Consider the following 21,016-nt stretch of genomic DNA (forward strand, 5'->3'; position numbering starts at 1 on the left):
GTAAACAAACCAAACAAGCTGATCTAGATATATATAAATGCAATAAGTAACAAAATCGCATCCTCATGTGGAATGTCAATGTAGTCACAGTCTACAGACTCTGAACTCTGAAACAAGCTACAAATAGTAAATACTAAATTGTCTTTGTCAAAATATAAGCAAATACAAATGTCAAGTTCAATATGAAACTAGTCTACTTCTTCCTCTTCCCCATCCTAGTAGTTCTAGTAAAAACTATGGGAGAGGGAGGGGGTCTAGCAACTCTAGCCGTAGCAGTTGTTTGTGGTGGTGCTAGTGTTGGCCCTGGCAACGACTCCTCATCATCCTCATCCTCACCATCACTGTGCTCACTGTCACTATCCTCAGACTCCTCATTCTCACTGCCCTCCTCCTAAATGTCGTCTAGTCCCACTGCAAAACCACCCTCCTACATAGCCTCCCCCTCCAACTCATATATTTCATCCTCGATGAACAATGAAGGCTACTCCTCTACTGTCCAATCGCCAAAAGGATCTATGTCATCCAGATCAAGTGGCTCAGTTGCTGCTGCCATTACCTTTCTTATGCGCAACTTGAGGTTATAATACACAAAGACAAGGTCATTTAGGCATTTTTGTGCCAACTTGTTCCTCTTCTTTGTGTGAATAGATCCAAATAAGCTCCAATTACGCTCACTACTAGATGAGCTACAAGGCTGACATAAGATGCGAAGAGAAAGCTTTTGTAGATTTGTGACATTACCACCCCAATTTCGCCACCAAGCATCTACAAGATAAATATTAAAGAGTTAGAAAGCAAGATGAAGACAAGTTTTTTTAGCTTATTTATCTACTTAACATGCATGTGAGAGACTTGAAATTCCAAATATTGTACCTAGTGTCTGAGTCTGTCTGCCTCTCTTTGCCAAGGCTAAGGGGAATAGTTTTCCTATTGCATTTTGATACACTTCCATCTCGGCCACAATGAGGTCTCTCACCACAATGTCAAGTACCATCCTCTGCATGCATTCACTAAAGCCCTCCATGACCTCTCCATTGGGATCCGCATATGATGGAGAGAAGCGGTGACAAGGGTTGAGGAAATACCCTGTTGCATGAATGGGTTAGTGGAGATGATTGCTCCATCTCCTATCAATAATATCCCATAAGGGCTGAAATTTTAGGCTCTCTCCCCTGTACTTATTTCTTACAGCCTCTTTTGCCCTATCCATGGCCTCATAAAGGGACCCCATTGGGGTTTGTTACCCATCTACCAAGTGGAAAACTCTAACCAAGGGCTTCAGCACCTATGATTGGAAAGTAGAAAACAATTATTAATCTGAGAATAGGGTTATAAAATAATAATGAAATACTTGATTAATAAGTACAAAAAAGAATCAAATTTTGAAGTTTCTAACTCACATCCACAATTTTTGAAGCTCACTCAAAAAACTGGATGTCAAACACAATGTGTGCAACACTCTACCCATCGACCTTCTTTGAATAACTCGACTGTAGCCATTTTGGACACAAACATTTGCCTCAAAGGATTCATATGTTTAAGAACACTTTGCAATGTTAAAAAAATCGTTGCAAATCTTGTGACCACGGGTCTAACCAACTCCTGATCTTTGGTGTAGTCTCTCATCAAGCGAAGGACCCAAGGGTGATTGTAGATATATTTTGTTATCGTCGTTGCTTCCTCTACAACCGGTTTCACCCAATCCAATTTCCCTATACCCTCCAAAAGGTCAATAACATGCATTGCACAAGGAGACCAAAAGAGTGTGTTATGCTTTTCTTGTAAGATCCTACCCACTGCCACATATGTTGCTGCATTGTCGGTTATGATTTGCACCACATTTTCAGTCCCAACCTCTATCACAATATTCTCTAGCATTCGAGCCAGTCTCAGGCATCTTTATCTAGTTCGAGGCATCCAAGGATTTAAGAAAGATCACTTGATCCTTGCAAGAAACTAAAAAGTTGATGATGGTACTATTTCTTCCATCTGTCCATCCATCTGAAAGTATGGTGCAGCCAAACTGTTTCCATTCTAGCCTTTTCTCTTCAACCACTTCTTTACCCCTACAAACAACATCTTTCAACAATCTACAAGCACAAAATAAAAAATGAAATTCACTTTAAGTACACAAGTTTGATTAAGAAAAAATACTTTTAACAAAAACAAGTAAATTGTAAAACTGTAAAAGTATGAAAGTTTGAAACAAGTGAATTACCTCCCACTCAAGGCTGCAAGAGTAGGTGGTTTGTAGCCCTTTCCTGCTACCATACAACCATTCAAAAAATATGGACTTGCTGCAACACTGAAGGAGACCTTGTTAAAAAATCAAAAATCAGCACATTGAATGTCAAGTTGCACATGCACATCACAGTTCCATCCAGTACCCTCCAATGATGGTTGTGCTCCAGGTGTGTTTCTATGGACAAAATAACCATCAATAGAAGAGTTTTGCTTTCTACTAGACCCAACAGATGTGGAAGTTGAGCCCGAGGACCTGCCATGAGTAGGTGTGTTCCGTACGTGGATCTTTGGGCCACGAAAAGAGGCCACTATCCCCTCAACTGCTTCTTCTTCTTCATAAAGGGTGGCTAGGATACCTAGTCACATGACACAACTCACATCATCTCATTATGAATCATGATAAATTGATAATTGTTTTAGCACAAGCATTAGTCGTGATTAGAAAATAATAAATGATTGTTAAAAGGAAACATACCTTGCGATTCATAAACGGCTGCCCTCATGGCCAATTTTGCCCTTTCCCTTTTCAACTTCTTCTCTTCTTGGGCACTAAGAAAAACAATCATCTCCCTTTTTATTTCCTCCATAGTCGCATCACAAATTCTTGTGTCATGCTTTTCTATACCAACAAGGTGATACTTCAAACGAGATATGCCTCCATGGATTTGTCTTTCACATTTTATGCATATGACACTATTATACTCTATTCCTTCAAAGGCATTTTCCATGCAAAGTCTCTAGCCCTTTTAGGGAACGTGCCTATGAATCCAGATGGACATGCTATGGGACGACTGGAAGATGCTGCTGCCCCAAATGCAGAGGAAGCCATATTTGCTGGAAAATCAGAGAATAAAACAAAAAATGTATTAGCCTTAAAGTTTTGAAATTATTGAGAAAAACTTGATTGTTTTTGGGAAAATTGCAAAAAGATGGTGTTAGGTTTTTGACTCTTTGTCATGACTCATTCACTCTAAAACCATTAAATGTATTAGAGAACATTACAAATGCAAGATATGCAAGTATGATGCAAGATATGCAAGTATGGGAAGACAAAATAAAGTTTAACTCAAAAGTTTTTTTCTTTGAGAAACTTACTTGTGGATCCGGATTTGCTTGGAAAGAGCTTCAAATCCGCTCCTAATGTAATGTCCCTTCTTCTAATAGATTGAATATTTAGGACACTTTTCCATTTCCTCTATTCTCATTGATTATGTAGGATTGATCTTAATAACTTTCTTGATTTAACCATAGAAACAAGTGTAATGATATAGTTTATTATTGCTTGTAATATTTATCATAATGTTAATTAAAGTTTCCCATGCTTTAATCTGATTGCAATGAATGAATTTTCTATAATTTTCATTGTTAGATTCCTTTACAATCTCGAGGCAAAACTCTTACACTTCTAGTGCCAAGAATGACTCCTTGAGATCCTTACTCTTATTAGTTATTATGATGCTAGTCTGAATTCCTTAATCTCTAGTTTAAAGAATTAAATCTGTTTGCCAATTCACCAATTCCCTGTTGTACATGCATTTGCTGAATAGATGTCTCTTTTATTTCCTTATTGGTAATAAAGGATTATCATTAGCTTCAACATTCTTTTCTCCTTTTGCATATGTAATATGATTACTCCATTCGCTGCCTACTCCCATGATGGGCATTCAGCATTGATGTCTTTGAACTACTGTATTGACTTACAGGTGTTGACTGAGGTGATTAGTCACCGACTTCTTCTATCCCTAATATCCATTTGCTTTATAGGCTCTCCTATGCAATACTGTTGGGAATTCTTAATGCTGGTTTCATTGACTAGATGCCTCTTACAATACAATTATCATTGCAATTCTCGAATGAGTCCAAACGATATACATTCTGTGATTTGATATTTTATTCAGGCCTAGTATGCCAAGATTTCTTTATCAAACCTGTTAAGTTTGAGGTTAAATGAACTTGATACTTAATGGCTATTTTATGTCCAACTGATATTGGAGTGGACAAAGATGAAGTCCCTCACATATAGAATATATTTATTGATCTAATCTGAACCACTTCTGTATATAATATATGTGCACTATCTGTATGCTTAATCCCTGTCATGATGGTTAGAATCTTCCTTACTTCTCCTAAGTCTATGTTGCCATCTATATTGGTTAGAGCCACTGGAATCTCTGAGAGAATATCAGAGTTGTTGCCTATAGTTATTTTTTGGGCATGTGTTTCCTTAGCTCTCATTTCTCTTGAGCATCATCAATTATATGGGGAGATTAATGTTGAAGTCTTATCCTTCCTTGTGCTTGGCTCAGACATTGTGCTATTGATTGTTTTAATGGTGGATGTTTGACCTTTGTGCATTGTAATGTTCCCTTATGCAAATGATTCTTCATATTTTCCGAGGATAGGATAGATGGAATATACGTCTATGCTTAGTCGTCAACTCCAAGTTTTCCTTGAGACCTTTTGTCTTGTCTGCTTATTTATATTGACTAATGACTCATCAATACTGGCTGGAGATTGCTCGATAGTCATTTCCCTGCTTTCCATGGCCTTCATATCCTCTGATCCATCTTATTGATTATTCAGCGTTGGAGTTTGGAGACACGTCTTTTGTTTAATTATCTTCTTTCTCTCCCTCTTGTTCTGCGTTAATGCTTATTACTCGTCTACAATAGTTTCCTATTAATGTTGGAGGCTGTTGTTCTCCATTTGAATCCATATGACCCTTTTTCCTTTTCCCTTCCGCTCCTTTTTTAGTCATCTAATATATGAGTATGAGGTAGAGGTCGTGACTATTCATAGCAAGATTGATTTGTTTATATTAAAATGTTTGATTACTATATATGTTATAATTAGACTTATAATTAAATGTATATATCATTCATATTGTATAGTATGATAATTATATTATAATAATAGATTTATCATTCATAATATATTTATTTAAGAACTCATCTACATAATCCTATCAATAGAGTTAGTTATATTATACTATATCAGTTTGATAGAAATAATATATTTAATGCTATAATACTTTTATTATTATTTTTATAAATATTATTTATTAAATTCAACCTTATAAATGTGGTATTATTATTTATCAAATGCAATAATAATTATATTAGATTATATTTATACATTTATTCCTTATGTTAACTCTATTATTAAAATTTATCTTGGGAATGGGGACATTACACCTAATCCGCTGGAAATCGCTACAAATCACTGCCAAACACCTAAGTGCTGCTCCAAAACTCTTCTCCTCCACCCAAGACGCCAAACGCAGCAAAGAAAACAATGAAATTTTGTTTTTACAAGTGCAAGTATATACTGGACGCCACCCGCGAGAAGACAGTTAATTATCGCGATAAGTGGGCGATATATTGCCGTTTTCTTGCCATGAGAAGTTCAACTTCTCGGTGCCCTAAAGTGGTGATAAAACCTTGAATTTTCTTGCCGTGAAAAACTTCTCGTGATAAGTCTGCGAGATTTTGAACTATGCTTGCAATAGAACAACTGTAACATAGGATTTTGTGTTCATCATTCATTAGAGAATGTAAAGGAACTTATTTTCATCATTGGGCCATTATTAACGCACATCAGAAAATCACACAATCATCACTTGTCACAAGCGCAACTATGAAGATATGAATGTGATTTATATCTGAAATGTCCCTCTTTATTAAAGATCAATTAAACTCCCAAATACTGAACTGTGACAAATTGTCGAACACTTGGCATGCAATAAATTAATGTTCAACAAGGAATGAGTTCTTGATTTCTGATTTATTTGGCAGTCTAAGACCATGTGCAGCTGGTTTAAACAAAGAAGTCCATGCGATGAAACAGGGACCATTCGTTGCAATTAAGTCCTTGGAAAGGATTAACACTAGACGGGGATGTTAATAGTCTCGACTGACAGTGCGTGCAACAATTCGTGTTTCAGCGGATGATGAATTGGGAAGTTCAGGAGCCAGTTATTGTTTTGCCGGCTTGAACACTTTGCAACCCGATCGCCTCCATGGATGTCTGGCCGATAGTTATTCAATCCTCTCACCAATAATAATAGGACCCCCAAACCTTCATAACACCTGCGGATAAGATGGCAACCTCAGATCTGCGATTCTTTGTAATTTTTCTCCCTCGAAATAAGTGACGAGAATACCCTGAAAAATGGCACCTTGATTCAGTGACGACAGCGCTCAAGTTGTGAAGGATAAATACCGCCTAAACAATGAATTTCGATTTAATCTCTGGAGTCTTGCTTATCATTTCGAAAATCCCAATTAAATGCTGCAGACCTTGCTCGGATTAGCTTGTTCAGATATGTAGAATGCTGAATGAGTCTTCTAACTTCTTTGTCAGTCCGATCTCTTAAAAATCAATTTTCAAATTTATCCACCATGAAATGGCTTAACACCATCTCTAATGAGCAACCCTTCGGAGGGTATCCCACTTCCTCAGTTATGCAGATCTAAGGGAGTTTTCGTTCCCAAAGACCTAATGGAAATTTGCAGACCAAACACTGCAACTTGCTCCAAAATGAATAGAATATGAATTCACAAAATCGCCCGTCCAAATGGGTGCCTCCTCCCCTCTATTTATTCACTTTTTTAAGAAGTCACTGGGAGCTTCTAGAAACATCTTTTATAAAATCTTATTATAATGCACTTTATTATTAAATAACTTTATTAAATTAAAAGTGCAATCTCAATTCAACATTAGAACATGTAGGCCCCACTTACTGGATGTAGGATAAATTATAACTCTCCGAGAGCAAAATGCAATCATCTGGCAACAGGATGACTCTCTCTCCAAAATCATTTGCCTACAAGAGTCAATGATAGGCAAATCTATTGTTGGAGTCATGTCGCTAGAAAGGGGACATGACAATATCATATTGGAATGTGAAAAGATTCTAACATAAGCATCAAAGACATAAAGGTCAAGATGACTTCGATGTTAGCTTACCCAATTTAATGTAGTAAATAAAACATATGCCTCATGCCCCAAGTCCTGTAGCTATGCATCCCGGAGAGACTTAGGAATAATGACACTCAACGAAAATCAATAACAGTCAGCACACAAAGAAAAGATCATGACATAGCTCAAACATTAAGTGTTAATGTTTAAAAATTTAAGTGTGTTAACTGATATCGAGTTCCGAGGATAAGGATCGAATGCTTGCAAACAGGTAAGATTACATAACAAAACTGGGTAAGACCAAACCAATAAGTGTTGAAAAACACTCGATTTCAGGGGTTGTATTGAAAAATACAATTGGGGTGGTGTTGAGAAACACCGTTTGCGAGGTGTCCTAAAGACTGACGCAACTAAGAGACCGAAGCTAACACAATTATGCCCCCTAGACAAAGACCAATTCCAAACCAAGACAACAAGGACAAGGCATGATGGAGAAAGGCTAAGTGTTGAGGATTCGCGCTAAGAAACAGGGGTGCAAAGGCCTTAAGTAGCACCCATTTCTAGATTTTCACCACTCGGATTTTTTTTTTTAAAATTTTTTTCAAGACATTTTATAATTTTTTTGTATTTTTGCTACCAAGGCGCCTATTTCCAGGTTATCACCAAGGCACTTTTTCTTTTTTAAAAATTTTTTATGAATTTTTTTGTATTTTTGGAATATATAATAGGGAAAAATATGCTTTAGAAAGATGTATAACATCATTGACCATCATATTAGCTAGTTGCATGTATTTTTTGGGCTTCTTGGTTCACTTTGTAGAAACAACCATTGCTTGGTCTTCATGTTTTGGAATGCTAAGAAAACATTATGACATAAGAACTGAATGAAACTATATTCTGCAAGAAGTATTCACAATGACAATAATGTTTGTGTAATAGTGGATATTACATGTTCTAAAAACCATGTCATGGAGTTGTGTTGAACTTGAAACAGGTTAGGTAGTGTTAATGGCATGGATTATAGGAATCTACAATAGTCATCTAAAGTGCAAGGTAGTTATTGTAATGTCATGATGCCTTACACATAATCCAATTTCTAGAGCACTCTTATATCTGGGATTTAATTTTTTACATTTGGGATGAAATTATTCTTAAGCTGGCTTGGTATCTAGAAATAACTAATTTTATAGTGCATGGAAATATGTTGATTTATGTGTAGCTTTAACAATAGAACTGTGGTGTTTTGTAGATGCTATGAGACAGAGGAAAAGCTTGATGGATGGCGTAGGCATCCCACAAATAGCAAGGAAAAACATGTTCTTGTTCCTGTACGTATTGTTGGTTAAAAAACCCTGTTTATACTGCTTGTAGTTCTGTTTACTTATTCAATCTGTAGACTAATTGCTATCTTGTTGATGTATTGAGTTAATTTGATTTTTCTCAATGTTTTTTTTTTCCTGTTGATTCATTTTTATTTCAATCTGCAACAATATAGCAGTATCACTGACTCGGTATTTAACACAATTCTGCAGAATGATGTCACAGGTATTCCAACAGACACTGAGGATAAAGATGAAATTATGGAAAGTGAATTCTTTGACACTCGCCAGGCTTTCCTAAGCCTCTGCCAAGGAAATCATTACCAGTATGATACACTCCGCAGGGCTAAACATTCTTCTATGATGATTCTTTATCATCTTCACAATCCAGCAGCACCTGCTTTTGCAAGTTCATGTAATGTATGTGAAAGAGATATTGAAACAGGACAGGGATGGCGTTGTGACACTTGTGTTGATTTTGACATATGCCATAGTTGTTATCATGATGATAAGTTCCTTGGTCATCCGCATAAGCTGATACCCCATCCATCTATAATTGAATACAATGCACAAAATCGAGAAGCTCGGCAGCGAAGGATTGTGCAGGTATGAGACACATTTGTCCTGATATGTTTACTCTTATAAGGGTTGTGAAACATTTTATAATTTAATAACTATTTATTTTGACCCAAGAGTCCTTCTAGCAATTGAACCATACCAAAGAATACTGAAACATTGTTCCACACTTCAGCAGTCCCCTAGAGGTCACTTATTCCTTTTTGGAGATCCTTTAGCAATCATAGCACTCGTCAATTTCTTGTGACCTATTGTCTTTTTCCACGATAAGAATAATGAATAAACTATCAGAAATTATTGAAAAAATATATTTATGAAATTTAATACCACGGCCTGATTTCTTGCCAACTTTCTAATGTTTTAGAGATTTATGTGACCATCTAGTTGATAGCAAATATTATGTTTGGGTGCTGTGACTTATCGTAAACCTGCTATTTGTGGAAAGACGCATTATTAACAAACAATGCAGTAATGAAAAAATTCAAAGTAACAAATTTACTTAGAAATGAAAAACATGGGCTCATAGTGGCAGTGGCGATCTCCATGGGTACTCAGTCTAATCATTTTGTGGTGGCTTATGCAGCATATCATTGCATCAAACTGGCACACAGTAAAGGATTTAGTAAATTGTGGGTGAAAGATAATGCTCATAATATTATTAACTACCTAAAACAGCAACAATTATTTCAATGGGACAACTGAACTCCTTATTGTTTTCTCTTCTGAGATGCCTCTTCACACCATAGATTTTGTTATTTCACATTTTGCTTGAAGGGAACAAGGTGGCTGCATCTTTCCCAACTTAGGAATGGCATGTGACAGGCCAATGTACTGGGATGATCATAATCTCTAGTGGAGGATTTGTTATTTACAATGATATCTTAATGCCTTAATCATTCATATGGGAAGCTTCCCTACAATGATGAGGTTAAATGAAAGGCTTTGCAATTTTTATCCTTTTAGTGCCAAAAGACATTGTTGATAGGAGGAAGTTGTTCAAAAGTACCTTTATAGTAATTCAATCAAGGTTGGTGTCCATAGAAAGGAGTTTCAGAATAATTAGGAAAGGATTTTGTAATATCCTGAACCAAACATTTTTTCCAAATTTTTCAAAACACAACGCAAATTTGCATGGAATCAACAATATAGCAATATTCAGCTGAGTATATATATATATATATACGCAGCTGGATATTGATATTTTGTATATATATTCTTAAAATAATACTGTTTTTCAATAACACAGAAACAACAGTCAGAATGGGTAATGAGAAACAAAGATTTAAGCGCAAGTGAGGTACCCGTATGATATCCCCAATAGACAATGGGTTTCCGTTCACTGCCTCCAAGCTTGGGGGTTTCCGTCTTCAAAGCTGCTGAAAGCTGAAACTTTCTTGAACTCCCCAAGAGACAAGAAATCCAATAACATAAACCAAGTATGTTGCAAATGACTTCTCTTTCCTTTTTTAAGACTAACTTGGTGACACTTCACATTCCTTTCTCCATTTCTTTATTCCCTTTTAATATATCATTTTCCCACTTAAGAAATTAAAGTTCTCATATAATAATAAAGTAGCATTAATAATAGGAACTTATGTTTTAAAGCCACTTTATTAATAAACCATTTAAATCTTTCGGCATTAAAACTACTAATAAGATGGATTTAGATAGACATGAATAATGGCTATTGGAAAGGTCTTTGCGAGATGGTCCTAGATCAACATTGAAATGCCAAGAATGTTGAGCTTTTCGACTTACTATAAATAGCATGCGTTTGGAAACCCAAGTAAACCAACCCTAATATGCTAGAAACTGAAACTCCCTAGGCCAAAACTCAATTGAATCCTTGTGAAATCCCAGTTAGCCCACGAGACCAAGGCATAATTGGCTTAAATATGAATCAAAATTTACTGGCCAAGAAAAGGGGACATTACAGTCCTCCCTTCCTAAAGATTACTTGCCCTCAAGCAAATTGCATCTGTCTACTACAACCAAATGCCTAGATCCCATATTTGCCTCAATGCTGAAGCTTTGCCCATCTATTGCGTTATGCTAGTTTATATAAATATGGAGTTGTGAAGCAACTCAACTTAAACCCATGTACCAATCAAATGGATAAAAGGATCCCAAGTCATCTCCAGTGCATACGCAATGAAAACAACCTGCCACGTGTTGCTATTGTACAAGAAGACTTTCACTACCCAACTGAGAACCTCACTCTTGCTATAACCACATATACCTCTAACATCAATTGGTGGCGAGAGCTCAACAGTATGCCAACCTTCATCAAGGAAGGAATGCAAGAAATCGCTCTTCCCAACTAATACATATTGCCCATGGAAATACTTCACTGGGATCCCAAGTGAGGACATGTTTGATTTCCCTAATATTACCAAGTAGCTTTTATAATACCAATACCAATGAAGATGATAATCCCTACCAAACCGACACAATCGCCATGCCACCATGCTGGAAATGGTGGATTGATCCAACAGTAGGTGTCTCAATAGTCAACACTTTACAAGAGAGCAACTCGAAAAGCTAACGCTGATGGTGCCCAAATTTTTACAAAATTAGGACTCCCATTTAAGCACCCCCTCTATTTGTTATGCTAAAAACTAGTGTTATATTTTGCATGTTTATGACCTTATGATATGAATTTTTCTTTATCTCTAAGTTACAACTTCATAAGCCTTAAAAGTCACATATATTGTTGTCTTCCATAAACCATTTCTAAAGAAGTTACCATATCTTTTAACACGGCGTTTTCCTTCATCTGACTTATCCTATATTTTCAGCCCGTAGTTCATTATGACCATTATACATTTATTAAAAATAAAAAGCTTCTGCTAATATAGTTATGGAACTTGTAGATTTTATGACATACATGTCCTTTAATGGTCAGTCTGACAAACAAAAACTCCATGCGAACAAGCCAATTCTCTAAACTCTGCAAAGGAGAGTACATAACATGGATAAAGATAGAAGACTTTTCTTTTTTTGATGCAGCTTGGCCACGTTCTGGAATTGTAAGAATTTTAAAAGACCATGTTGTTTCTGATTGAAAGCGTCTGGCCTTGAACTGGAGATGTCTATGACTGAGATTTTCAAAGAGGATTGGTTGATTGGTATAATGGAATTACCAAAGGAAATTAATAAATTATCCATCTATATTAAATTAGCCATTGCTTCAGCACTATACAGAGCTGCCTGATATGAAACATATCATGAGTTTCTGAGCCATTATCCAAGTAGCAAAGAGTGGCCTGATAATTTCCAAGACAACCAATGACGTCAAGCAACATTCAAGATTGAAGTATATAATATTGGCTTTACATGTATACAAACAGAGATTATCTAAATCGAATGAAGATAAATATCAAGGAATGATGCCATCATAATCATAGAGAAATCAGTCTTTCAGAAAGCAGCAATTCATGTGGTCAATACTCACATCAGAAAAAGGGAATTCTTGTGGTCTTTCTTCAAGCAAAACCAGATATACCTTCAATCAGAGCAAACAAATAGCACCAGCTAAGGAGACCCGTCAAAGTGTGAATAATATAAATAAACAATGAAAGGTAATACAGAAACTGGAGATTAGAGAAAATATCGCTTGAAAAGCATGAAGGCTCTATTCACCGTTCGCACCCAACCTCCCCATTCACTTCTCAGCGGCCAAAAGCACATAGTGATGGAGATTTATGGCAGCGTGTGAAGTTCATCGCAATGAAATAAAACGATTAAGGAAGGAACATCATTGGGAGTAAAACTGATTAAGATAATATTAGCAAAAGGTGCAATTATAATCATAGATGAGGAGTTCTGAAGTTCAAAGAGACGGCAATATACTGCACATGTTTATATCGGGAAAATATTTGAGGGAAATGATCGTATTAAGCCAGGTTAAATTAAAAGAGCTTTACTACTGAAATGGTATAATTATATATTTTTAATAATGTGACTATTCACTTTGATAAGTCATGTCTATATTTTTAAGATATAAACAAGGAGACATTCATTTGTAAAAAATACATATTCGAAAAAACATTCATATTCAAGAGAAATTGTTTTATATTACTTGTATGGAGGCATAAGGAGTTTAATATGATTTTGTAATATAAATTCCATTATTTTATTTTAATAATAAAATAAAATGTTCTCTGTTTATTATTATTAAAGGCATGAAAATTTAAACTGCAGATGGTTCATCCTTTATAATTATTTTTTGGAATTTTGTATACAATTTAAATGTCAGATAAGTGGACATGATCATTTAGCATTTAAATTCGATCATCACAGATAGTTTGAAATATTTAATTGTTTCCGCATATGTGTCCAATTTGCCTCCTTACTAGAGGAGTTAAAGTTCAATCTTGACTAATTTAAGATTGCGTATATATTTGATCTGTCGCATTTTGATTATTAAATTGTTGGCAATTATAAGTGTGTAAAACATTATAAAGTTGTACATGAATATTCACTGAAGTTGACTCTATTAGTAGAGGCACTGGTCCTTTTTATTATTGAAGTCAGAAAATCTATAACTTCCTTCCTATAAGCATCAAATTCATTATTATTCAACCATTATCCAGCGTCTAGTTTCAGTTTAATTGAGTTCAAGGACCTTGCTAGCCAAAGAACTCCAAATCTTAAATTCGCTTTAGAAAAGCCTTAAATCAGACAGTTAACGTTTGAGGTGAAAGTTTACCCGCCTGGGTGTAGTGGAGCCTGAAGTGCAGGGGAATCGAGAAGTATTCCCGTTCGTTGGCCAGAACTGAGTAAGAAGTCCTATCGGAGAAGTGGCAAGCTCTTGGATTTCCAATTTGCGATTTTCAGAACCAATAGATTGGCGACTTCGCTGGGGAGAGTTGCTCGCAATACATATTGCAAAGTTACCTAGAATTTCTAAGTTCGTAGATCAATATCAAAAATTGTATCAGTTTGTTTGGAAGTGTACTCTGCTGGAAGTAAGAACTCGGAAGAGCAATACATTCCTCGAAAGAGGTAGCGACTCTGTTTAATAAAAGATTTGAGTTGGTAGCTCTGCTAAGGGAGAGGACTCAAAAGGAAGTGATTTGATTATCTAACATGGACAATATGTACTACGATCAGGAGGCGGATCTATGTTACACCATGGAGGAAGAATACATACATCCCTTAGATGCATTTTTCAATCTGGAAAGATATGAAGGCGAGACATCGGCACATTTGTTTATAAGGATGGTGGATATTTTTCAAGAAGTACCTTCAAATATCATGCCTCCATGCAAGGAACTGATAAGAAAGTTTCATTAGTTGGGAATCTCGCCAAAAGATCCTAATTTGATGCTTCTCTTCCAAATATTGGATGAAGGTCCAAGTTATCTCCTTTGGATGCATATTTGAATTTAAAAAAGCAAGAAGATGAATCTACAACACAATTCTTTATGAGAATTTTTAATGCTTATCAAGAAATACCTTCAAAATACAAACCTCCATCATCTGATCTTCTCTAAAGGATGCGGGAGTTAGGCCTCTTATATGATCATCAGTTTCTTAACTTTCTCAAACTTATGGACAATGAATTGGTTACAAAGGAAAATGAATGCGGGACTAAGATGACATATGAGTCAAGTGAAGTTTTAGAGTTGAATGGAGATGAAAATTTTGAATATTCTAAAGGAGAATCAGCCCTTGGTGATACTTATATGCATACAGATGACAGTGAATTTGAAAATGAGGAAGAGGATTCTCTTAGTGTGGAGGAGATTTCAGCCTTGTTAGATCTAGAATATCATAAACATGTTGAACAAAATGCTCCAATTTTTTTCTCAAATCACTATGGTAAGCAAGTTGATGAAACAGTGCATTCTCAAGGGGCATTGGATGAAAGAGATGATCATTCTAAGGAATCATATAGTGAGGATGAAGTAGAACATTATATGGTGTATGAACAAGAGGAATGTTCCAAAGGTAATGTTGATGAAGACATTAGTTTTGTTGATGACACACTTGATGATCCAAATGAAAGCTCTCATGAAGGCATGCTTGAATATTCTATGTTCCTAAACCCGTTGTTTGAAGAGCAAGCAGAAATGTATATGTTTGAGTTCACTATGTTCTCAAATCCATTGTTTGAGGAAGATTTTCCTTGCAGCCAAATCCATCAGCACCATGATGAAGATAGCGGGTCTGATTTTGAAATTGATGAAACTCAGGAAGTGTATTCAGAAGTTGAAACATCTTTCGGCTCATCCCATGAGCAGGAGTTGCAGCAAATATGTGAAGGAGCGATAGAATCAGAAAGGCGTAGTGAGGAGAGCATGATTCTAAAAATTATCTAGGTATCCCATCTGATCTTGATATAAAAACAGTAACAATTGATGAAGATAAACCATTCTCAATGCCTTATTGTGAGGATAAGCAATATCCGGAGTGTGGGAACAAAGCATATTGTGTGCAAGGAGATGTTCAAAACCGTGATCTAAATGTTTGCATAACTGATCAAAACCATGACTATGAGGGTCCTCCATTCAGCAAAAATCATAGGGCACTTGATGACTTCTCAAAAGATAAATGTAAGATACATGCTAGAGAATGCATTGATCAAACAAATCTATTAAGTGTTGTCCATAAAAACGATGCATCAGCTTCAGCAAGGGTTTAGATGTTGGGGTTGAATGATTCAGAAATTTATCCATTTTTTAATACTTTTGTTGATGAACAAAGGGCGAATTCTGATCCTAAACAAATGATGAAGGGAAAGCATATCATGATCAACAGGTTGAAAGTGGTACTTGATCAGAATAAGGTGTTTGATAGAGGAAAGAACCAAAGTATATTTTTTGGGGGGGCCTAGGGCCACCCAATTTTGTCGTGCATCATATTAAGCATGGATGTTTGGTCTGCTCCTCCAGAGATAGCTGGAATCTCATTATGCTCAAAAGGAGCATATGTCCCTAGTAAGAGCCACTGATGGTGCCCAAATTTTTGCAAAATTAGGACTCCCATTTAAGCACCCCCTCTATTTGTTATGCTAAAAACTAGTGTTATATTTTGCATGTTTATGACCTTATGATATGAATTTTTCTTTATCTCTAAGTTACAACTTCATAAGCCTTAAAAGTCACATATATTGTTGTCTTCCATAAATCATTTCTAAAGAAGTTACCATATCTTTTAACACAGCGTTTACCTTCATCTGACTTATCCTATATTTTCAGCCCGTAGTTCATTATGACCATTATACATTTATTAAAAATAAAAAGCTTCTGCTAATATAGTTATGGACCTTGTAGATTTTATGACATACATGTCCTTTAATGGTCAGTCTGACAAACAAAAACTCCATGAGAACATGCCAATTCTCTAAACTCTGCAAAGGAGAGTACATAATATGGATAAAGATAAAAGACTTTTCTTTTTTTGATGCGGCTTGGCCACATTCTGGAATTGTAAGAATTTTAAAAGACCATGTTGTTGCTGATCAAAAGCGTCTGGCCTTGAACTGGAGATGTCTATGACTGAGATTTTCAAAGAGGATTGGTTGATTGGTATAATGGAATTACCAAAGGAAATTAATAAATTATCCATCTATATTAAATTAGCCATTGCTTCAGCACTATACAGAGCTGCCTGACATGAAACATATCATGAGGAGTTTCTGAGCCATTATCCAAGTAGCAAAGAGTGGCCTGATAATTTCCAAGACAACCAATGACGTCAAGCAACATTCAAGATTGAAGTATATAATATTAGCTTTACACATATACAAACAGAGATTATCTCAATCGAATGAAGATAAATATCAAGGAATGGTGCCATCATAATCATAGAGAAATCAGTCTTTCAGAAAGCAGCAATTCACGTGGTCAATACTTGCATCAGAAAAAGGGAATTCTTGTGGTCTTTCTTCAAGCAAAACCAGACGTACACCTTCAATTAGAGCAAACAAATATCACCAGCTTAACGAGACCCGTCAAAGTGTGAATAATATAAATAAACAATGACAGGTAATATAGAAACTGGAGATTAGAGAAAATATCGCTTGAGAAGCATGAAGGCTCTATTCACCATTCGCACCCAACCTCCCCATTCACTTCTTGGCAGCAACGTCTTCAGAGACAACAACTGACTTGGAGATGCCAAACGGATGTGCATTAAGACATTTATTGGATGCCAAATCTAACAATCATACGACAACAAAGATATTCACCACAATACAATCTAGAACATCCACACACAATAGATTCCAGTCATAGTTGCCAAACTTCTGCGACAAAAATACATTAATTTCCAAGTGGTAGTGCTTGATTACGTAGTTTGGACAAGATTTGAGCAGTTACAAAGCAGTCACCAAATGACGATGATTAGCAAATCTGGTACACAGTGAGATATCCGAGTGATACGTCCAACGAGAGAATAGGGTGGTACTGAACCACAAAAATTGTAACAGACAGAATAGGGAGGGTCTTCCACCTCGGAGACTCTGCACAAGTTCCTCAGCTTTTAGCCTCCACAAATGCTAAGAGAAATCAAATCCAATCCATGATACTAATGATGATCTTATAAAAGCCTCCAAAAAGTTTCCCAAAGGATTACAAATAGCACCTCACCAACAAACTTTAAATATTATTTTATTATTTGGTCCCTTTATTAATTAAATCAATTAATTAAATAAGTCCTTGGGTTATTATTTAATTTTTAGGACCATTTAATTAATTGACCTAATTAAAATATTTTATTTTAAAAATGGGGACATTACATTATCATCATAAGGGGTGATGAGTGTTGTTATAGGAATTATTGGTGGCTCAATAAGTATTTTATCAGGCCATCATTTGATTAAAAAAAATTTCTAGTTGAGTTTTCGACTATAGTTTGGCCTGAGCAATAAGCAAATAATCAATGCATTTGGCATTGCATCATAGCATAAAAATATGTCATTGTTCCACGTCTGCAAATATTTTGGGCAATTAATTTTATGAATACTGATAATAATATTGATTCTCTCCTAGAGTTGGGATATTTGAATTTAATTACTCTCATTGCCATGAAAGTCTAATCTTGGTGGAAGCAAATAATTGGTCTCACAATTATAGTTGGGAAATATACTTTTCCACCGGGAAAACATTTTATGAGTTTTACCATCAATAAAGTGTTGTTTTTGTTTTTTCGAGAACTAGCTATTGATGGTAGTGAAATTGTGAATGGAAGGCAGCCACAATTACCAGCAAGGGTATGAAGTTATTTATCAACCAACCCCTCAACCAGGTTTTTATTTTTCAAGGTTTTTAAACCTTTGTCACCAATATGGCCAAGCCTATAATGTCAGAGCATTGTTTTCTCAGCAGGAAGTTTAACTTCCATCGCATTTACACCATGTATTGCCATATTGATTTTATCAAACTTGACACAGACACTATTACAACATACAGGTTTGGCATCTAATTATATAGTGTTCCAATGTGTTCACCCTTAGCTAAAACAATAGATCCCCTAGTCATCTTGTAACCACCATGGACAAATGTTACCTAGACTCCGTCATCATTCAACTTACTGACAAAAAGTAGGTTTCGAGCCAAACCAGGTATGGGAAGTACTCCAATTCCCTTTACTCTGCTGTCAAGAAACTGAATTCTGACTCTTCCTCTGCCAAAAATTTCCAGTTTGGAATTGCTCACCAAGAACACCTTTCCACCGTTGTATGGTTCATATTTTGAGAAACACTCTTTGTGAGACATCATGTGGTATGATGCTCCCGAATCCACCAACCATACATCATCAGATGCAGGCATTGCCAAGGCTGCTACGAAGGCATCAACGTCACTTTGAGAAGATTCAATGTCTGAAGTGGGATTACTGAGTCAGTTTATGGTGAATCCAGGCAAGCCACATTGGGATGCTTGTGAAAAGAGTTTTGAGATATTTGAAGGGTACATCACAGTATGCATTATGCTATCAAGGTAACTCAATTGGATCGAACAGACCTGTTAGCATTCAAGGATATGTGGATGTCGATTGGGATAGGGACATTGGCAGAAGAAGATCCACCAGTGGATATGTATTCATGGCAAATGGTGGTGCTATTAGTTGGATGAGAAAACGACAAAGTGTAGTTGCATTGTCAACAACCGAGGAAAAGTACATGGCATCTATTTGTGCGTGTCAAGAAGTAGTTTGGCTTAAGCGTTTATGTTTGGATGTTGGCTATGATATAGGAAGAATTACAATTCTTTGTGACTGTCGGAATGCAATATGTTTGGCGAAGAATCCTACTTTCCATGCCAGAACAAAGTATATTGATAGCATGAGTCCATGCTCCTTCCAATGCTCTTTTGTAAGTACAAATAGTTTAGTTTTAAAAGAGAAAGATCGAAATCCAAAGAGAAGGATTACCAAAAAAATGATCTATATATTTGATCTTCAAATTCCTGTAACTTGATAAGATCATTGCATGACCATCATGCAGAACTATCTTCCATAACCATGTAAATAAATATTCAGAAATAAACCTGGCATAATGCATAGATAGAGGGAACTAAAACTTGGAGACTTTGGAGCTGAATAATATCAGAATTGTATTAATTTAGATAAGATTAACAATGTTTTCTCCTGTTTGAGTACTAGATTGTTCTGACATCAATACTGCTTAAATATTACAGCTAAGGAAGATGTTGGACCTTATGGTACATGCTTCTCGGTGTTACTCCTCTCAGTGCCAATATCCAAATTGCCGGAAAGTAAAAGGGCTCTTTCGTCATGGCACACTCTGTAAGGTTCGTGCTTCTGGAGGCTGCCCCCATTGTAAGAAAATGTGGTATCTAATACAGTTACATGGACGGGCATGCAAGGAATCCAAATGCCGTGTTCCTCATTGCAGGTATATTAATTAATTTTTTTCTTATTACAGACTACGTGTTACCTTCAACTAATAATTTAGTATCTGTTATTATTTTGATTCAGATGCTCTAATTGATTTTTTTTTCATTTTTGAATTGTTTGCATTTTGATAAAATTTGGAACAGTACCGTAGGTACCGATCTATTGCTTCATTAAGAATTAAATGCTGTATACATCAAATGTATGCATAGATCTAGCACAGTAATCTCTTTCACCATTCCTTGATGATCATTTTTATCTCTAATTTGCATCTGCTTTTGTAATCCAGAGATTTGAAAGAACATTTTCGAAGATTGCAACAACAAATGGAATTTCGACGTAGAGCTGCAGTTATGGAGATGATGAGACAACGTGCTGAAGATGCTTCCAGCAAATGTAGTTGATTGATGTACTTAACAGTTCTTGCCATTTTAGAAGCTAAACCCACTCTTGGTGGACAAAGCCAGTTTAAATAGTTTCACTACGCAAGTGTTCTGCTTATTAAATGTCTGTGGGTAGAATACACGCGCCCCACACCTGTCAACATGTACGAAGGAGAAACAATATATTTCACATTATGCCAGGAACTGTCAATTAACAGCCTTAACAATTTTGAGTAGATTTCGATTCTATTTTTCAGAGCGAAACGTCTTGGAATCACTACGGAAGTTTTCTCTATATAATTCCCGACTCTCTATTTCAACCAGATGGAGAGTTGTTTCAAGGCAATGTTAAATTATGGTTCTTCTATATTATAAACATAAATAAATTTAATTATTAATATTAACAATTCTTTAAGGTGAAAATTGAATGGCTAAAACATCATATATTAAAGTTTGATTTTTAGGCTCAAAGTGTTAAATAACAAAATTGACTTTTTTTTCAAGCTGAATTTTTTTTTGGGTATGTGTTTGAGGGTGGCCCCCAAAAAATGCTCATATATGAAAGAGTGGAAAATATGGGTATATGTATATATGTATATCTATATTGTGGATAGGGAAAGTTGTTACTTTAGAAATGTAGAAAATACAAACACGAAAAAAATACTAAATCATAAAACAATGACATGACATGAAAATATAAAAGTTTAAATT

At 35.7% G+C, this 21,016-nt stretch overlaps 1 protein-coding gene across 1 annotated transcript in view; it reads left to right on the top strand.

Moving 5' to 3' along the window:
* Positions 1-20,728, top strand: part of LOC149547989 (histone acetyltransferase HAC1-like) — a 274,925-nt gene extending 254,197 nt beyond the window's left edge. The window contains exons 12-15 of the mRNA XM_089792020.1: positions 8,414-8,492; positions 8,697-9,089; positions 19,706-19,923; positions 20,212-20,728. Of these exons, the coding sequence (XP_089648146.1) occupies positions 8,414-8,492; positions 8,697-9,089; positions 19,706-19,923; positions 20,212-20,326 (805 nt within the window). The 3' untranslated portion in view covers positions 20,327-20,728. The remainder of the gene's footprint in view (positions 1-8,413; positions 8,493-8,696; positions 9,090-19,705; positions 19,924-20,211) is intronic.
* The last annotated feature ends 288 nt before the right edge of the window (positions 20,729-21,016 follow it).

Source organism: Cupressus sempervirens, chromosome 7 (assembly GCF_028749045.1).
Source record: "Cupressus sempervirens isolate cs-2001-9-10 chromosome 7, ASM2874904v1, whole genome shotgun sequence".
NCBI classification, from domain to species: domain Eukaryota; kingdom Viridiplantae; phylum Streptophyta; class Pinopsida; order Cupressales; family Cupressaceae; genus Cupressus; species Cupressus sempervirens.